This window comes from Narcine bancroftii, chromosome 7 (assembly GCF_036971445.1).
Source record: "Narcine bancroftii isolate sNarBan1 chromosome 7, sNarBan1.hap1, whole genome shotgun sequence".
NCBI lineage: Eukaryota > Metazoa > Chordata > Chondrichthyes > Torpediniformes > Narcinidae > Narcine > Narcine bancroftii.
In genome coordinates this window covers 209,570,081-209,591,132 of record NC_091475.1, presented here as the reverse complement: position 1 = coordinate 209,591,132, position 21,052 = coordinate 209,570,081, and the positions used below count along the sequence as shown (strand labels likewise).

The following is a 21,052-nucleotide window of genomic DNA, read 5'->3' as shown; positions in this document are numbered from 1 at the left end:
ACCCGCACTCTCCACCCCGCAGTCTCCACCCCATCTTTCCACCACGCACTCTCCACCCCACTCTCTCCACCCCGCTCTCTCTATCCCGCACTCTCCACCCCGCACTCTCCACCCCGCACTCTCCACCCCGCACTCTCCACCCCGCACTCTCCACCCCGCACTCTCCACCCCGCACTCTCCACCCCGCACTCTCCACCCCGCACTCTCCACCCCGCACTCTCCACCCCGCACTCTCCACCCCGCACTCTCCACCCCGCACTCTCCACCCAACTCTCTCCACCCCACTCTCTCCACCCCACTCTCTCCACCCCACTCTCTCCACCCCACTCTCTCCACCCCACTCTCTCCACCCCACTCTCTCCACCCCACTCTCTCCACCCCACTCTCTCCACCCCGCACTCTCCACCCCGCACTCTCCACCCCGCACTCTCCACCCCACTCTCTCTCCACCCTACTCTCTCCACCCCGCACTCTCCACCCCGCACTCTCCACCCCGCTCTCTCCACCCTACTCTCTCCACCCTGCACTCTCTACCCCGCTCTCTACCCCGCACTCTCCACCCCGCACTCTCCACCCTACGCTCTCCACCCCGCACTCTCCACCCCGCTCTCTCCACCCTACTCTCTCCACCCCGCACTCTCTACCCCGCTCTCTAACCCGCACTCTCCACCCCGCACTCTCCACCCCGCACTCTCCACCCCGCACTCTCCACCCTACTCTCTCCACCCCGCACTCTCCACCCCACTCTCTCTCCACCCTACTCTCTCCACCCCGCACTCTCCACCCCGCACTCTCCACCCCGCACTCTCCACCCCGCACTCTCCACCCCGCACTCTCCACCCCACTCTCTCCACCCCACTCTCTCCACCCCACTCTCTCCACCCCACTCTCTCCACCCCGCACTCTCCACCCCACTCTCTCTCCACCCTACTCTCTCCACCCCACACTCTCCACCCCGCTCTCTCCACCCTACTCTCTCCACCCTGCACTCTCCACCCTGCACTCTCTACCCCGCTCTCTACCCCGCACTCTCCACCCCGCACACTCCACCCTACTCTCTCCACCCCGCACTCTCCACCCCGCTCTCTCTACCGCTCTTTCTCTCTCTCTCTCTCTATCCCACTCACTCTATCTCTCAACAGCACCACTCTCTGCCTATTCATGCTGCTAGTTTGGCTCCTGGGGGAGGCAAAAAAAAACAAATGAAAAAGCCTGCGGCCAATTACAGGAAAAAAATCTTTGGAAAATTCTTCCCGACTCCCTAGTGCAGTGGTTGTCAACCATTTTTCTTTCCACTCACATCCCACTTTAAGTAATCCCTCTGTGATTAGTAAGGGGATGGTACGTGAGTGGAGAGAAAAAGTTTGAAACTCCCTGTTTTAATCATATCTAATGGACTTGTTATGTTCACGGTTTCTGAACTCCAAAGGAAATGGGCCAATGAAAATTTTTCTTCAGCAAAATATTTCAGTAACAGTTAGGTCTAGAGCAGTGATTCTCAACCTTCCCTCCCCACCCACATCCCACCTTAAGCAATCCCTCACTAATCACAGAGCACCGATAACTTAGGGATGTGAGTGGAAACAAAAAGGTTGAGAACCACTGGGCCTAGTGGCAATCCAGCAAAGCTCCAGGAGATCACTGAAGGTCGTAATACACCACCAGCAATGCTGTGGGTCCAAATTTAAAAATGATGTCTAATTTAAAATTTTTAATTGAGAAACAGCATTCATTGCTCTGATTGAAGCGGTCCAATTCTGCACCTAAAACTTGAAAGTTGTATACTGTGAGTAAATCAAGCTTTCTTTCACACCTCCCCTCTTTTAAAACCCCACCACCACCCCCCCCCCACCCCCTAAATCTCTTACAGCCGGAGAAGCCCAGTGGACAGACTTCGAAACCAAAAAAACCGTCAAGCCATAAAACTCCCCGAAAACCAAAAGAGAAACACGGTGCATCCGGTCGGGTGGTGAAAAAGAAGGGGGCAGAAACCGCCCCAGCTCCAAAGCCGGAGGAGGGAGAGAAGTCCCAAGAGATGAACAATAAGTTAGCTGAGGCAAAGGAATGACAGCGACCGACCTGTGTAACCTGGGCGCTGGAGAGGGACCGCCCTCTGGCACGCACCGACCAATCGTTCAGCCGGAGTATATATTGACAGCAGTGCATCAGCCAGCGAGTTATGGGTGGGGAGGGTGGTTCAGGGCCTGAAGCTCAGCAAACAGTCCATTCTCTCTGTAAACAGAGTCTATTTGGAGGACCATGGCATCCTCTCCCGATAAGAGCAGGGTAATTTCTGCAGTGAATTTGTAAATTACGAGCATATCAATCTTGCTCACTGACAGATCTCAAATTTGATTGGCAGTGGAAATTACCCACACTGGCCGACCATAAGATTGTCAATAAATGTCTCCAGTAAATACACACAGCAGTTGGGGCCCAACTCATAACAATGATCCTTTTTATGTAATGGGATGGTGGCCGTTCTTCCACACCTTCCCTCAACCCCCTTCTGTCCCAACCCTCCGAATCCTGCATTAATGTGTCCGGACACAGATCTTGATCGCTGGGGGAATTGGCCCCTCTGTGAAGACTGGGGATGGTCAACAATATATAATATAAGCTAGAAGATAGCGTCAGATTTCCACATACTGCTCTGGGCCATGCCATCCGGCTCTGGTTTCGGTCAAGTGGAGAGTCACCGCCCACAAAAATTTATTTCCCCCCCTCAGTAGTAGATGCCATTCTACACCTGAATCCTGCCATCCCTTGCAGCCTTTAACTGACTTCTAGAACACCTATGGAGCCGACAATGAGGAGCTGGAGAGAGTCAGCAGGTCAGCCAGCGACCGTGGAGGGAAATGGGTGGATAGCCACCGTCTCGGGTCCCAATCTGAACTGTTGACTGACCGTTTCTTCTCCACGGACGCTGCCCAGCCTGCTGGGCCCCTCCTGCTCCCCATTGTTTGCTCAAGATTCCAGCATCTATGGTCCTTTTGCCTCTGTGGAAATTATTCGATGCTTGGGGGCGAGAAAGAAACCCCAAGTTGATAACATTTCAAACTGCCATCTCACTCAGGTACGAAGTCCTGCACATAAACTTCCCAAATCTCTCTCTTGATTAGGTTCTGGTCTTGTGGTGAAGCATCTGCCATTCTCTGTATGGTTCAAATGTTCGGCACAATCGTCACTGAGTTCTAATGTCTCTTCTCACCCTTCAGCCCAGCAAAGGTCTGCATTCCCCTGGTCATTGAGAGACAGACACCAAATGAAGGTAGAAAGTCTTCTTGTAGTTGAAAGAATCATGTGAAAGATATACAGTGTGGAAAGAGGCCATTAGGCCATTCAAGGCCATGCTGTCTGAACATCCCATTCCCTTTGGGATCATCCAATTCAATCACAACCCACCCCCAACCCTAACTGACAGTGCATTCTGCCACCTCATTGGTCACTTGGGTCAACTCAAGTTCCTCTGCCAAGCATCTTCATTGACATCACTATATTTTTGACTGTGTCCCTTGGTGCTGGGCCCAAAGACTAGGATGGGGAGAGGGAGTCACGTTGGGAGAAGGTGGGGGACATAGCCACCCCCACCCCCTGCTGGATCCCGGCGTTCTGTCCGTCTGACTGAGCTGGTGATGACCTGCTGAGCTGAGAGCAGGGAGGAAGCTTGGTTTACCATCAGGGCCGGACAGGGAACCGGTGTCCGGCCAATATTGACTGGGGGGGGGGGGGTGAGCACATGCAGTGTAAAATTAACGTCGGTAGTCGTGTTAGATGTTCACATGCAATGACCTGTGCACAGACACACCCTCTCTCTCTCACACACACACACACACACACACACACACACACACACACACACACAAATTCACAGACGTACACACAAACACATACACACTCACCACACACCCACACACATATCACACCCACCTACACTCACACACATCACAGACTCACCACTCATTCACACCCACTCACACACACACTGTACACTCACCACACACACACCCATGCACACATTCACAGACATGTACACACACAAATACACACACTCACCCACACACATCCACACACACAGATCACACACTCACCACATACACCACACACCCACATATTCACAGACACACATACTCACACACCACACACATAGAACCACACTCACCCAGACATTCACAGACATGTACACACACAAATACACTCACACCCACACACACCTGTCTCACACACACACACACACACACACACACACACACACACACACACAAATATTGTGGCCCTCCCAATGTTTCCTGAATCGATGGGAAGACACCTTGGTGTCCTGTGCTCTAGACTCACCGAGATGTGTCCATTGACGACTGCGGAGATCACCACACGTCCACACTCGGTCATGACTCAGTCCATATTGTGGTGACAGGATTGATCAGTTAATGTCTGTGTGTAGCTTCCGATTGTGATGTGATTTGTGACCTTTGCTTGCAGTCATTTACCAATAAAAGCTTATTGCTAAACATTTGCAAAGTGCTCACTCCATCTTTCTCCCTCTATCACTCCCTCTCCTCTCTCTATCCCTCCCTCTCTCCCTCTTTCTCTTTCCCTTCTCCCTTTCTTTGTCTCTCTATCCCTTCCTTCTCCCCTCACTGTCCATGACCCTCCCTCCTGCTTCCCCCACTCCTTCTTCCCCTCAATCTCCCAGCCCTTCCCTTCCAACTCTCTCATTTTCTCCACCTCCTTCCCTCTCCCCCAGTCTCACCCTTTTTCTCCCTTTCACTTTATCTCTGACACTTATGCTGTCTCCATCTTTCTTGAGGAAGGACGTACGTGCTTTAGAGGAAGTGCAGAGATAAGGTTCACCAGGTTGATTCCAGGGATGAGGGGGTTGGCCTATGAGGCGAGATTGAGTTGTCCGGGAGTGTACTCACTGGAATTTAGATGAATGAGAAGGGCTCTTAAATAAAATTATAAGTTGTTTCCACTGGTGGGGGAGACAAGAACTAGGGGACAACACCTCAAGATTCAGGGGAGTAGATTTAGGACGGAGATGAGGAGGAACTGTTTATCGCAGAGGGCAGTGAATCTGTGAAATTCGCTGCCCATTGAAGCGATGGAGGCAACCTCAGTAAATATATTTAAGACAAGGTTGGACACCTTTTTACAAAGTAGGGGAATTAAGGGGTATGGGGAAAAGGCAGGTGGACCATCATCAGATCAGCCATGATCTCATTGAATGTGGAGCAGGCTCGACGGGCCAGATGGCCAACTCCCTCTCCTGTTTCTTATGTATGTACTCGAACAATAAATCTGAATTTTGAACTTAATAGATGTGCAGTGAACTGGAATTCACCGTCTGTGTGCTGTTCTGATGGCTGGCTCCTCCCCTGGCTCCACCCTCACCTAGAGCCTAGAGGAGCTGATCTTCAGGCTTCGGTACTTTCTGCCTGAAGGCAGCAGTGAGAAGAGGGTGTGATCAGGGTGATGGGGATCCTTTAGAAGGAGGCTATTCGGCCCATTGTACCCCAGCCTTCTCAGCATTATCCCATCAGTCTCATTCTCCTGTTCATTTTCCACGAGCCCCATTTGCTCTTGCATTCCCATCAACACCCTCCAGATTCTTACCTAAATACTGGAGGAAGGGGTGCAAGGGAGATTTATAATGGGCAATGAGAGGAATAGATCGGGTGAACGCACAGAGTGTTTTCTTGCCAAGAACAGGGGACAGAGGTTCAAGGTGAGGGGAAGAGAGAGTTGCAAAGGGACTTGTGTAGGATACCCTGAAGGTTGACCTTCAAGTTCAGTCAATGGTGAAGGGGAATGCAATGTTGGCATATAAGAACAGGAGTATAAATTACTGGTGAGACCTCACTTGGAACACTGTGGACAGTTTTGGGCACCTTATTTGAGGAAAGACATGATGGTGTTAGAGAGAGTTCAGAGAAGATCAACTAGAATGAAACCAGGAACGAAAGGGTTAGCACATGAGGAATGATCATCAACCCTTGGACTGTACTCGTTGGGAATACAGAAGGATGAGGGGGGAACCTCATAGAGACATTTTAAATGATGAAAGGTCTGGACAGAGTAGATGTTTCCCATGGTTGGGGAGTCTAGGACAAGAGGGCACAACTTGATAATAAAGGGACAGAAATTTAAAACAAGAGACGTGGAAAATTTTCTTTCGACAGAAGGTCATGAGTCTGTGGAACTTGTGACCACAGGTGGCAGCGGAAGTGAGGCTGTTGGGTGTAACTAAGGTAGAAATGAACAGGTAGTTGATTAGGGCATCGAGGGTTACGGCAGTGGTTCTCAACCTCTTTCTTTCCACTCACATCCCACTTTAAGGAATCCCTCTGCCATCGGTGCTCTGTGATTAGTCAGGGGTTGCTTAAGGTGGGATGTGAGTGGGAAGGGAAGGTTGAGAATCTCTGCTCTAGACCAAAATGTTACTGAAATATTTGGCTTGAGAAAAATGGTCATTGGCCCATTTCCTTTGGAGTTCTGAAACCCTGCACATAACGAGTCAATGAGGGACGATTGAAATAGTGGTTTTCAAACTTTTTCTTCCCGCCCACATCCCACCTTAAGCAATCCCTTCCTTACTAATCACAGAGCACCGATGGCATAGGGGTTACTTAAAGTGGGATGTGGGTGGGAAGGTTGAGAACCACTGGATTATGGGGAGGAGGCTGGAGAGTAGGCCTGAGTGGGAGGATGGATCAGCTCATGATTAGAATGGCAGATCAGACTCGATGGGCCGACTTCTACTCCTATAATCTTGTGATCTTGAGATTTAACTGGAACCTGAAGAGTAACATTTCACACAGAGGGTGGTGGGCGATATGTGTACGATTTCAATGTTTAAACATAAGGTTGGATGGCTACATGCACAGGATGGGTCGAGAGGAATATGGGCCACACCCAGGCAGGTGGAATGAGTGTGTGTGGGACACTTCGGTCAGCGTGGGCATGTAAGACCGAAGGGCCAGTTTCCACGCTGTGTGGCTTTAGGACACTAATTAACCCACCAGCACCTCGTTGGGATGCAGAAAGAAAATGGAGCATGCAGTGCAGAGCCATGCAGGGTGAAGAGTCAAGCTCCACACAGACAGATTTCAGATTTATTGTCAAAGAGTACATACATGACATCACATACAACCCTGAGATTCCTTTTTTTCAGCTGGCAAGACAGAATTTCCCCTAATTAGTAGTGCAAAAAAAAACTGTACCCAGCTGTGAACATGAAAATAAATAAAGAACTGTAAACAGATAACAAATGTAAACAAACTGACTGTGCGATACAGAGAGAACAGAAGAAAATCAATAAAGTGCACAAGTCAGAGACCTTAAATGAGTCCCTGATTGAGTTTGTTGTGGAGGAGTCTGATGGTGGAGGGGGAGTAGCTGTTCCTGAACCTGGGGGTGTGAGTCTTGTGGCCCCTACATCTCTCTCCCGATGGCAGCAGCGAGAACAGAGCGTGTGCTGGGTGGTGGAGATCCTTGACGATTGCTGCTGCTCTCCAATGGCAGCATTCCCCATGGATGCTCTCAGTGGTTGAGAGGGTCTGTGATGTGCCTGTGATGTCCTGGGTTGTGTCCACTACCTTTCACAGGGCTTTCTGTTCAAGGGTATTGGTGCCCCTGTACCAGATCGTGATGCAGCCGGTCAGCACATTTTCCAACACGGTTCTGTGGAAATTTGCAGGGGTTTCTGGTGTCATCCCAAACCTCTGCAAACTCCTGTGGAAGTGGAGAAGTGCAGAGTCGAACCTTGGTCTCTGGAACTGGTACAGCAGCAGAACTGCCCGATGCTACACTGCGCCACTCCTGTTGTGCGGGGATAATTTTGGTTTTGGGAGAAGAATGGGTACCCAGAAGCGCCCCTCAAATTAGTGCAAAGGAAGTTTTATTTCCACTGCCAGAAGTAGATGTGAAAGAATTCTCGTCCAGGATTGCACTGAGTTTAGAACATAGAACATTACAGCACAGGCCCTTCAGCCAACAATCTAAACTTTCCCTACCTCATACCCATAACCCTCTATTTTACTTATATCCACATGCCTAAGTGTCTTTTAAAAGTACCAGCTTCCATCACCACCCCCAGCAATGGGTTCCAGGCCCCCACCACTCTCTATGTATGTTCCTTACCCCTGACATCTTCACAAAACTTTCCTTCACTCACCTTAAATGGTCCTCTGGTATTTGCTACAGTCAACATGGAAGTAAAGGTGTTGGCTGTCTCCCTGACCATATCCTGGGCTTGGCTCTGTTCTCATTAAAAGGAAGGGGCCACCAGAGGGAAGGAGCCTTCCCACTGAGTCACAGCTGGTGTCTCCCACTGTTCCACTGTGAAATGTTGTCTGAGGAACCTGCAGGAACAAAGGCAGTCACAGAGCTGAACAGATGGGAGAGGGTCGAGGAGAGAGTGGGGGATGGGAGTGGACATGGTAGAGAGTCCTCTACCAGACAGAAAGGTGGGAGGGTGAGGTATAGGGACAGAGAAGGGAGTGAGGAATAGGGAGAGAGGAACAGGGAGAGGGGATAGTGAAGAACAGGGACAGAGGGGGTAGTGAGGAACTGGAAGAGAGGGGAAGGGACAAACGGGGAGAGAGGGGGGAGTGAGGAATAGGCAGAGAGGATGAGTGAGGAACTGGAAGAGAGGGGAAGGGACAAACGGGGAGAGAGGGGGAGTGAGTAACAGGGAGAGAGGGGTAGTGAGGAACAGGGAGAGAGGGGTAGTGAGGAACAGGGAGAGAGGGGAAGGGAGGAACAGGGAGAGAGAGGGGGAGTGAGGAACTGTGAGGATCTGACTGCAATACAGAAAAAAAAATTCAGTAATAAATAAAGTGCACAAGTCAGAGTCCTTAAACGAGTCCCTGATTGAGTTTGTGGTTGAGGAGTCTGATGGTGGAGGGGGAGCAGCTGTTCCTGAACCGGGTGGGGCGAGTCTTGTGGCCCCTACATCTCTTTCCTGATGGCAGCAGTGAGAACAGAGCATGTAGAAGTTTCCCAAGGTTTTTGTGTAAGCACCTGAGGAAGTAGAGGCTCTGACACAACAGGAAGTCAATCAGCATAGAACAGGCCCTTCAGCCCAACTAGTCCATGCCAACCATGGGTTTATCCTGCTTAGAACCTTAGAACAATTACATGATTGAAACAGGCCACTTCGGCCCCAGACCACTTTTTCTTACTCAGTCATCGCCCTCCATACCTCTCCCATCCATGTACCTGTGCAAATTTCCTTAAATGTTAAAATTGGGCCTGCATCTACCACTTCAGATGGAAGCTCGTTCCACACTCCCATCTTTTTCTGAATTAAGTTCCCCCTAAACCCATGTCCTCTGGTTTGTATCTCACCTAGCCTCAGTGGAAAAAGCCTATCTATATTTACTCTGTCCACCCCCCTCATAATTTTAAATACCTCTATCAAATCTCCCCTTTTTCTTTTACACTCCAGGAAATAAAGTCCTAATGTGTTTAACCTTTCCCTGTAACTCAGTTCCTGAAGTCCAGGCAACATCCCAGTAAATCTTCTCTGTCCACTTTCTATCTTATTGATTTATTTCCTGCAGTTAGGTGACCAAAACTGCACACAATCCTCCAAATTTGGCCTCATGAATGTCTTACACAACTTTACCATAACATCCTAACTCCTGTACTCAATACTTTGGTTTATGAAGGCCAAACACTTTCTTTATAACCCTATCCACATGTGACACCACTTTCAGGGAATTACGAATTCCCAGATCCCTCTGTTCTACTGCACTCCTGAGTGCCCGACCATTCACTGTGTATGTCCTTTCTTGGTTTGTCCTTCCAAAATGCAACACCTCACACTTGTCTGCATTAAATTCCATCTGCTATTTTTCATCCCATTTTTCCAGCTGGTCCAAATCCCTCTGCAAGCTTTGAAAACCTTCTTCGCTGTCCCCAACACCTCCAATCTTGGTGTCATCTGAAAATTGACCACGTTATCGCGCAGATCATTGATATAGACAACAAACAACAATGATCCCAGTACCGATCCCTGAGGCACACCACTAGTCACAGGCCTCCAGTCTGAGAAGTCACCATCCACCACTACCCTCTGGCTTCTCCCATCCAGCCATTGTCGAATCCAGTTCACATATGGTCCATTTCCCTCAAGCACCCATCCATTACCCGGTCCAACAATTTTTGAAGGCTGTTACTGAGCTTGCTTGTACAGCTTCCCCTGGGAGCTCATTCCAGATGTCGACCATCCAGAATGTTTGTGGATGGGAGATGTAAGGAGGCTGGCAGAGGAGAGGAGACACAGCCACCACGGTGATAACTGAGCTGCTGGTCTCACTGACCTGTTCTAAGTTAGGCCTGTGAATGACCTTCCACTCAGAAACACACATTCATTGGCCGCGTGGCCCCGATGCCAACGCCCACCCACTACTGTTGCATCATCTGCACAATCAGGAAAACAAGGAGCAGGGCAGCATGGTTAGCGCAACCCTGTTACAGCGCCAGCAACCCGGGTTTGAATCCAACGCCATTTGCAAGGCGTTTTCACATTCTAACCGTGTGTGCATGGGATTCCTCCAGATGCTCTCCTCCCACCTACCAGAAACATACAGGGGTTGTAGGTAAACTGGGGTATTTTGTCTGGTGGTTAATGGTAGGATACCTAACAGTGTGGAAGAGCAGAGGGGCCTTTGAGCCCAAATCCAAAGCTCTCTCAAGGTTCCCGCGCAGGTTGAGAGGACAGTTAAGGAGGCCTATGGTAAGATGGGCTTCATTAATAGGGGGATTAAGTTCAAAGGACGTGAGGTAATGCTGCAGGTCAATACGTCTCTGGTGAGACCACACTGAGAATATTGCGTTCCATTCTGGTCACTTCATTACAGGAAGGATGTGGAAACTATGGGGATTTACCAGGACATTGGCTGAATTGGGAAATATATCTTCCGAGGTAAGGTTAGCAGAGCTGGAACTCCAAAGAGAAGAGAGGAAACTTGATAGAGGTTGACAAGTTAGGAGTGGCACAGATTGAGTGCCCAGTCAGCACTTTTTTCACAGGACAGGAGTAGCAAACACCAGAAGACACCTGTACAAAGTGAAGGGAGGAAAGTTTAGGGGAGATATCAAGGGCACTTTTTTTTTTACACAGAGTTGTGGGTGCCTGGAATGCATTGCCAGGGATGATGGTGGAGGCTGGAACAATAGGGGCATTTAAAAGACTCTTAGACAGACACATGGTTGGAAGAAAAAGAGGGTTATGGGGTAGGGACTTTAGCACAAAATCGTGGGCCCAATGGCCCTTTGCTCTGTCTCTCCTTTCATACAGACATGATAAATTCCCCCCCGCCCCTCCCCATCCATTATCATATCCAATTAACACCTTTTGTTCTGGATCCCTCTCCCAGTGTCTGGATTCTGAGACTTTCTGAGATTTCCTGCTTCTGGCTCATTCTTTGAAGAGGGGCTCAGGCCTGAAACGTCGGCAACATATCTTTTACCTCCAATGGATGCTGAAAAGACCAGCTGAGTTCCTCCAGCATTTTGATGTGTTTTTATTACAATCACGGGGTCCGCAGACCTCCATGTTTCACTCACCTCTTCCGGCAACCCACTCCTTTAATTGAGATATACAGCGTGATAAAAGGCCAATGCAGCCTACGAGTCTGCGCTGCCCAATTAACCCCCGGTACGTTTGGGAGGAAACCGGAGCCACCCCCCCCCCCACCGGGGAAAACCCACGGAGACACTGGGAGAGCGTGCAGACAGCGCGGGGATTCGAACCCTGGTCCTGATCGTTGGCGCTGTAAAAGCGTTGTGCTGTCTGCTATGCGAACCATGTCCCATACACCCACCACCCTCTGTGGAAAAAAAAAGTTACCCCCTTGGGCTCCTGTAGGTGTAAAACTTGAATTTTCTAGACTATTCTTTAATGTTAAATTTCTGGGACTGACCGTTACATGGATTCTACTTTTGAGGGGATGAAATTCACGCCAATGCAATTCAGCTGAATCGGGCCTAGCTGCTCTGTTTACATCTGGGAGCGGTAGGGAGACAAAACATTGTGTTTTTTAAGTTGATGAAGTACCCCTTTCAGAGATATGGTACTTCTAGTGAAGGACTGTAAATGCATCTCGGCCTAGTGTTCAGTACATATGGTGGGATATACCCAGCTCTGACTCAGTAAGCGGGTAATAGGGCTAAAATTCGGCCTGGCTGTGTTCCTGCCCATGACCGTTTACATCTGCGTGCGGACAAGCAGAGTGTTGGGTTAAGGCTTTCGTAATTTTACAGTAGTTATAGCATTAAGCACCCCATTCTGGAATACAGGAGTCCTAGTGAAGAAATTCCAGATGTTTAGGTCAAAAATAGGGGCTCGACTTTTCCACGAGTCATCACCTTAAACCTTTGTCCACTGGTGACCCATTCCCCCACTCCGGGCACAAGCATCCCTGTGTTCACCCGATCTATTCCCCTCATGATTTTGTCCCCCTCTGTGAGATTCCACCCCACCCCACCCCCCCCCCCCCACCCCTACCCCCACACCTCATCCTCCTTCAATCTCTGTTATTTTCTTTTTCTGCTGCAGGTTGTAATCCTGGGTAATTTGACAGGCAACTCCATCAGGGGATGGCCAGGCCACATACCATATGGGGCTCAGATTCCTCCCCCAACCCCCCCATTACATGAGGGCCCGCTGGTTCCGTGTGTACAAACAGCAAGCTCCGGCTCATTAGTTTCCATAGCAACCTCAGCAAGTTGGCCCTGGGTGTGATGGAAAGAGCTGGTTCCGACGTTAATTGAATGTAAGAGATGTGACAGCTGGTGCATTCGTCCCCTTCCCCTGGAGACCGGACCCCAGACCCGTGGGTAATTAACTGCAAGTGGGCTCGGAAAGAGACGGCGTGCTGAGGTTGTGGTGCGGCTCTAGTCTGAATCGAATTTTGATTAAAGTCTCAGCTTTCAATATTGGGAAGGTAAACAATGAGCCTTTCCGCGGAAACCGGACTTTCGATTTACCCTCCGACAGAGGGTGGACCCCACCCCTCCCCCCAGTCAGCCTCTGTGGCGTTGGCCCAGAGGGGCTTCTTTGACACACAGACAAATGGCTGGGTGTGCGCTGAATGCAAGCCCCACTTCTTCCGTCCGGGGAACTCCCACGTTATCAAAGCCACCACCCCTTCAAGCGTCTTAGCGTAGACTTTAAGGGGCCCCTACAGTCGACCAACTGTAATAACTACATCCTTACAACCATCAACGAGTACTCCCACTTCCCGTTCGCTGTGCCCTGCCCAGACACCACCGCCTCCTCAGTGATACAGGCCCTTCACAGTATCTTCGCCATTTTCGGGTACCCCAATTCCATCCACAGTGATAGGAGGTCCTCATTCATGATCGCAGAGCTGCAACAGTACCTTCTGGAGTGTGGTATTGCTTTAAGCAGGACCACCAGCTATAACCCACGTGATAACGGCCAGGTCGAGAGGGAGAATGCCACCATCTGGAGAGCAGTTACACTGGCTCTCCCGTCTAAAGGCCTCCCCACCACTCACTGGCAGGAGGTTCTCACTAGAGCCTTACACTCCATCCGCTCCCTCCTATGTACCGCAACAAATGCCACCCCCCACGAAAGGATGTTCCTTTTCCCGAGGAAATCCGAATCAGGAACCGCTGTACCAGCATGGCTCACCGTCCCTGGCCCCGTCCTTTTGCGACGCCACGTCCGGCACTCAAAGAACGACCCCTTGGTCGACCGAGTGACTTTACTCCACGCGAACCCGGATTACGTCTACGTTGAGTTCCCAGACAGGCGGGAGGACACTGTTTTGGTGCGGGACCTAGCTCAGGATGCGGTAGGCCCAGCAACTCCCCCAACCCAACCTTCTCCAACTCCTTATTCTCCAGGCCCCGTGGTGCCGAAACAGCAGGACCAACAGCACCCCAACGACCCGGGCCACCCTGCTGACAACACGACTGGGGAATTGAGCGAAGAAGCGGTCACACCCAACGAGCCCGCTGGCGACACCACTCCAGCGACCCCAATCCCGGCACCACGGCGGTCACGCCGGATGGTCAGACCCCTTGACCGCTACAGTCCTTAACCTACCCCTTCCTTTCATTCTCTTCCTCATTTTTTTTTCTTCCTTCCCTTCCACCCCGGGGTCAGTTCTCCAAGAAGGGGTGAATGTGATAGTACAGACCTATCATCAATGTACATAGTTTCAGTATCTAGTGTATGCAATGACTGTGCTTACAGCGATTGGCTGAGAGCTAAGCCACGCCTATTGTCTGGGCCTTAAAGGGTTGTGTCCCTAGCCAGGTCGGATCATTCCGGACTGGTCGGCCACCTGTGAAGAGCTCCTGTCTTTTGCTAATAAAAGCCTTGGTTTGGATCAACAAGTCTTTGGTTCTTTCGACGAGCTCTACAACTGTGGTGATATGTAATTACCCCACTAGGTCACCAGGGGATCATCCAGGTGACCTTGTATATAAAGCATCCCAGAGCTACAGTCTAGCCTTCCAGGTTTGTCTTGCAGAGATAAGACCTCTTAGTACCAGGACCAACGGACGGGCTCAGAAACGGGGAGAGCCCCCCACCCCTGTTGAGCAGGAGAAGACGTGCCGACTGTGGCGGTGGACCAACCAGAGGCTCAGTGACCCAGCCAGGCTGCGGGCGACTTGCAGTCGGGGTGGAGGGGGGGGTGCGCTGCGCACAGTGTGCTAGAGGCAGACTTGTGGGAACCGGGTGTCGGAGCCGGGATTCGAGGGCAATAATGGCTCCCAGAGACCCCCCCTCTGGGCTTCCTGATCGTGTCGGATCTGGAGCTCGGGTTTGCCAATGGACCAACCAGGAGTCCCTGCGGCTGCAGAGGCTGGAGGTGAATCCACGGACACTCGGTGTCTCTGAAGGGCTTCTCTTTCGCTTTTACTGTAAGGAGCACCGGGTGACTCTTGGCCTTATAGCAGGCAGAAAGCAATTTGATGTAATATGACATGTTCTGCTTTATTGCATTACAGTAGAAGACCTTTAACAATGTACAGAAGGATCTTGGGGTGCAAGTTCATAGCTTCCTTAAAGTGGCCACACAAGAGCCATGAAGTTAAAGGCCCTTCAGCCCAAGTCATCTGTGCTGGTTATCATTGTGAGTTGGTCAGGCTGCATTTGGTCCATATCCCTCCAAGCCCTTCCCTTCCATATACAGGTGGTCCCCTATCTACAACTTATGCAACTTACGTAAGTCCCAGGGATCCAGGGGCTGTTTACTTTGACGGGCCAACATGGCAGCTGCCACAGGCCGTGAGGGCACTGAGACTCCACTGCCGCCGAATACATTCTATTTTCGGGACGCGGAGGAGGTGGCAGACCTGGTGTTCAAGGTGGGGGAGGCGAGCACAGGCCCAGAGTAACCCACGTCTGACTTGCGTCCATTTTGAAATCTGACCGTTTGGTCAGAACGGAATTGGGACATACGTCAGGGACCACCCGTATCTGTCCCAATGTGTTTTGGACGTGGTAATTGTCCTTACTTCCACAGCTTCCTCTGGCAGCTCATTCCAGATACAAACCCCCTCCCCTCCCCCCTGAGTGAAAAGGTTGTGCCTCAGGTCCCAGAGAGTAGTGAACCTCTGGAATGTTTTACTGCGGGCGGTTGTGGAGGTCAGGTTGTTTGGTGTATTAACAGCAGAAATTAATAGGTATCTGAGCAGTCAGGGTATCAAAGGTAATGGGGAGAAGGCAGGGGAGAGGGTCTGAGTGGGAGAATGGACCAGCTCATCATGGAATGACAGGGCAGACTCAATGGGCCAAATGGCCTACTTCTACTCCCATAATTTATGGTCTAAATCGATCCCCTCTCAGCTTAAACCTTTGCCCACTTGCTCTCGAATCATTTACCCTGGGGAAAATGTCTGTGAGCATTCATCCTCATCGCCCTGTTGGCACCTACCGCTGTGACTGCAGGAGATGCTCCACTTGCTCCCACACCGCCTCCCTCAACACTATTCAGGGCCCCAAACAGACCTCCCCCCTCTCCTTTCTTTCTCCCCGCCTTTTAATTCAGACACCTGCTTGCATTTTACTCCCAACTTGAGGAAGGGCTCAGCCCAAAATCTCGGTTGTGTATATATATATATATATATATATATATACAGGCGTGTTTTTACTGCAACCACAGCGTCTGCAAACTTTTGTGTTATGCGCATTCACTTTGTCTGTGACTCTCATAATTCAGATTTATTGCCAGAGTACGTACATGACATCACATACAACCCTGAGATTCTTTTTCTTGGGGGCATGGTAGATTTAACATTAATTAGTAGCGAAAAAATAAACTGTACGCAGCGTAAACATAAAGAACAAATGTAACAAATATAAACAAACCGACTGCGCGATACAGAGAGAACAAAAAAGAAAATCAATTAAAAAAGTTAGAGTCTCTGAGTTTGTCGTTGAGGGGTCTGATGGTGGAGGGGTAGCCTGGTGGTGCGAGTCCTGTGGCACCTACACCTCTGGCAGCAGCGAGAACAGAGCATGTGCTGGGTGGTGGGGATCCTTGATGATTGCTGCTGCCCTCCGACGGCAGATGTCCTCAATAGTAGGGAGGGTTTTGCCTGTGATGTCCTGGGCTGCATTGGTGTCCCCGTACCAGACTGTGATGCAGCCGGTCAGCACACTTCCCACCACACCTCTGTAGAGATTTGCCAAGATTTCTGGCGTCGTACCAAACCTTCGCAAACTCCCATGATGTGCTTTCTTCACGATGACATTGGTGTGTCAGTATGGATTCTGGGTCCGCAGGGTGCTTGGATGAAATGATTGACTTCAACTACAGTCTTGGTTGGATCGTTCTTTAATCTGCAGATTGGGTTACTTTCATTCACCGCTACTACTGAAATGCCATTCAGGAGCCAATGACAAAAGTCTTCCCGAACAGCTACAATACCTTCTCTTTTATCCTGATCTGTAGCAAACTGTATTAATGTTACACCAATCATACAAGACCTCATCGTTTAATATCCAATAGTTAGTTCCTGGCATCTACAGGGTATCTCGAAGTTATTCCGCTTGCTGTATAATATTTTACCCATCATAAGACCTCAGCTTATCGATACTAGTGGCTCGTTTCTCGCATACGCCAAGTCTCAGGGTGTTAATCAGCGCAGGAGCAAATCAACAAGTGATCTATGGTTATTTCAGATACTGCCGCCACCTTCATTATTCTGACATATTTTGTGTCTCAGCTTTTTGCTAATTTATTTCTTCTGCTGTTTTCCCATCATGTTGCAAAGCCCGACTACACTATACTAGCCCCTAGCTCTACCTACAGTTTAGCCAACTTCCTCACATGTCGATGTCCTTGATGGAGTGAAGTCTGGTGCCTGTGATGTCGCCGGCCGAGTTAACAACCCTCTGGGGTTGATCCTTGTCCTGAGGGTTGGCGCCTCCGCACCAGGCAGTGACGCAACCAGCCAGAATGCTCTCCCTGGTACACCTGTAAACTGGACCGTACACCTCTGCTTTCCTTTCCTGAAGCCAACAATCAGCTCCTTAAGTTTTATAATTCTATAAACTGTGTTTTATTCAATAGTCAGGTGGGGAATCTCAATAAAGAAGTAGGGTGTTTTGTGCTGAGGGCCAAGGCTTGGAATTAGTCAATGCTCAGATAGATAGCTAGAACCAGGAGAATTTTAAAGAGTTCCTGAGGGGTACTTCTTATGTACAGAGGATGATGGCTACATGGCTCCAGCCCTTCGACAAGGTATTGATGGGCCTCCTATGGATGCTGCCGGACCTGTTGAATTCTTCCAGCACATTCACAGTGCCTGCAAACTTTCTTGATTCACACTGATGAAGTGTATAGGCAGGATAAATATTTAGTAGGCTTGTTCCATTGAGAGACATCATAGAGCACTACAGCACAGGGCCTTCAGCCCATCAACCTATGTAAGCCTACTTCACAACCATCTCCTTTCCAATATTGAGTTATATGCTCATACATAGGTAATAACAAGAATATATATCCTACAAAGTAATCGTATATTAACAAATAACTGTAACCACCCTATGAAAGAGACTAAAATGTATCCAAGACAAAGACTATTCTAATAATCTAACCCTCCCCTTGTGAAGTTATAATTAAACACATTCATGCATGAAAGAAAGGACACCCAAACCGTAAAATGGGATCCAATAATCTTTTCAATTCTGAAAATTGTCAAGGAAGGGACTCCATACCTTCACAACAATCTACTCCAGTAGTTCTCAACCTTTTCCTTTCCACTCACATCCCACTTTAAATAATCCCTACGCAATTGGTGCTCTGTGATCAGTAAGGGGTCACTTAAGGTGGGATGTGGGTGGGAAGAGAAGGTTGAGAATCACTGCTCTAGACCCAATTGTTACTGAAATATTTTGCTTGAGAATAATTGTCATTTGGCCCATTTCCTTTGAAGTTCTGAACCCGTGCACATAACGAGTTAATAAGGGACGATTAAAACAGTGGTTTTCAAACTTTTTCTTTCCACCCACATCCCACCTTAAGCCATCCCTTACTAATCACAGAGCACCGATGGCATAGGGATTACTTAAAGTGGGATGTGAGTGGAAAGAAAAAGGTTGAGAACCATTGTCTTCAACAGATGACCTCAGGCATTTGCTACTGTCACCCCAAGAAAGAGGTGGTGGCTATCCACCCTCTCCAAGTCCCTCTTAATCTTAATCTAGACCTCTGTTAAGGGTTATGAATGTGAGGTAGGAAAGGCTTAGATTGTTGTGGAGTGGGTTTACATAGGTCAGTACAATGCCAAGGGCTGAAGGGCCTGTACTGTAATGTTCTATGTAGTATGCATTAAAGAATTTGGCTTGCACATTTCCCTTAAATATTCTGCACCCCCTCACCTTAAACCCATGTTCAAGGGACGAGGCAGTTTTAAATTTGTAAATTTTTAAAAATTATTTTATATACAGCACAGTAGAAGCCAATTCCGGCCATTTAGGCCTGTTGCATCCAATTACAACTCTGTTCGTTTCGAAAAGTGAGAGGAAAATGGAGCCCCCAGGGAAAACCCACACAGACACGGGGAGAATATACAAATTCCTTACAGACAGTGGCGGAATCGAAGCCGCGTCTCTGGCGCTGTGATAGAGTTGCGCTAACTGCTACGTTAATCCTGCCACCCTTGTCACCCAGTGTATATTAAGAGGGCCCACACTTCCCACTGAGCAGAGATCAGAGGCCCGAGAGCCTCCTTCCTCCTGGACTGAGTTTGTCTGCCTTGCTCTGCTAATGCTGGGGGAGGAAGCTGGTCTGTCGCTGGAGGGGATTCAATTCCCTTTGGCGCTGGGTGTTCTCAAGGAGCAGATGGTGACTGAGACAGAAAAGATGGGGAGGTTTAATGCTCAGCCAATCTGTTGAGCAGAGTTGATGGCACGCCACAAGTCCCCTGGGACAGGTTAAATCCAATTGGACTCTCCGGACCGCATCCTGTTGGCTTTTTCACTGAGATAACCAAGAACCGCACCAGCTGCTGGAAATTGGAGCAACACACTAAATGTTGGCAGGTTCATCACACACTCTCTTCTCCCTCCGAGAAGGAGGTTCAGGAGGGCAAAAATCGCTCGCCCACAGGCTTAAATTCAGTTCTTTCCCTGCAGCCATCAGGCTCCTGAACAATTCCCCACTGCAACTCCCCCTCTTGCTCTTCTATTTCATAGATCTGTGTGAATGCTGGAGTTAGCCCGTTAGACTGCTTGCAGGAAAACCCTTCTCACGGTACCAGATGCAACAGAACATTACCGCACAGTAACGGCCTTTCAGCCCACGATGTCGTCCTGGCCCGTATAAACCTGCTCCACAACAATCTCGCCTTTCCCTCCCTCACACCCATAACCCTCTATTTTTCTTACATCCACGTGCCTGAGAGTCTTTTGAATGTCCCTACTGTACCAGGCTCCACCATCACCCCTAGCAACCCATTCCAGGCACCAACCACTCTCTGTGTGATAAAAAAGCGTACCCCTCTAAAGTCTCCCCTAAACTTTCATCCACTCACCTTAAACAGATGTCCTCTGGTATACCCAGGGCGGGAATAGCAAGCTCCAGAGGGCATATGCTCATGAAGGGAGGGAGGTTTACGGGAGATGTCAGAGGGAAGAATTTTTTTTCCCCCAAAACACACAGTTGCGGGTGCCTGGAATGCCCTGCCAGTACTGGAGGCTGAAACATTAGGGGCATTTAAAATACTTTTAAACAGGCACGCGGACAAAATAAAAAGAGGGTTTACGAGGAAGGAAGGGTTTGGTAGCTCGGCACAACATTGAGGGCTGAATGGCCTGTACTGTGCTGTAATATTCTATTAAAATCGTGATCTGTTATGAAGGCCCTGAAATTACTGGAGTTCAATCCGGATAAGTGTGCCATGATGCACTTTGGAAGGCAGGACTCTTAGCAGTGTAGGGACAGAGGGAATCTTGGGGTAGCTGTGTTACATATTTGCTAAGAAAAAAGGTATTGGCTGTCTTCCCTATCTAAACTCCTCATACATTTCTATTAAGTCACCCCTCATCCTTCATCGCTTCAAATTCTGCCAACCTTGCCTCATGCAACACCTTCCCCATTCCAGCCAACAACCTGGTAAATCTCCTCTGCACCCTCTCCAAAGCTCTTCCATCCTTCCTGCAATGAGGAAACCAGAACTGAATCCAATCCTGTGAATGCAACAGGTGGAAAATAAATAAATCCTCACATCTCAGAACAATCTTAAGATGACCTCACTGCTTTAGGACATGGCCAAATGTTCTTGAGAAATGCAAGTGCCATCCTGGAGAATTAATTTTGTTCAGACACAATGCAAAGGCATCAGGTTTAAATGTAGAAAAAGGTTTATTTGGTTCAGTACACAACTTTTATTAACAGACCATTTTTAAAAACCTACATTTGTTTAATTATCTTGCAGTGACAGAAAGATCACGACATAACCAACACATCACTTAAACAACATGAATTGAAACACAAAGGACTTAGATCTCCATAGCAAGTATCATGGAGTGGCTTGGCTCAGTGGACCACACTCTTGG

The 21,052-nt window shown here is 49.2% G+C and overlaps 1 protein-coding gene and 1 long non-coding RNA gene across 2 annotated transcripts in view; one reads left to right on the top strand and one right to left on the bottom strand.

Moving 5' to 3' along the window:
• The window catches only part of map6a (microtubule-associated protein 6a), a 110,904-nt gene extending 106,958 nt beyond the window's left edge, over window positions 1–3,946 (top strand). Inside the window, exon 5 of the mRNA XM_069892150.1 lies at window positions 1,871–3,946. Within this exon, the coding sequence (XP_069748251.1) occupies window positions 1,871–2,068 (198 nt within the window). The 3' untranslated portion in view covers window positions 2,069–3,946. The remainder of the gene's footprint in view (window positions 1–1,870) is intronic.
• Window positions 1,696–4,400, bottom strand: LOC138739652 (uncharacterized). The gene is made up of 3 exons (XR_011342357.1): window positions 4,336–4,400; window positions 3,073–3,240; window positions 1,696–1,769 (listed from the first exon to the last, which is right to left on the bottom strand). It is a non-coding gene; the product is annotated as an uncharacterized lncRNA (long non-coding RNA).
• Window positions 4,401–21,052: the final 16,652 nt, after the last annotated feature.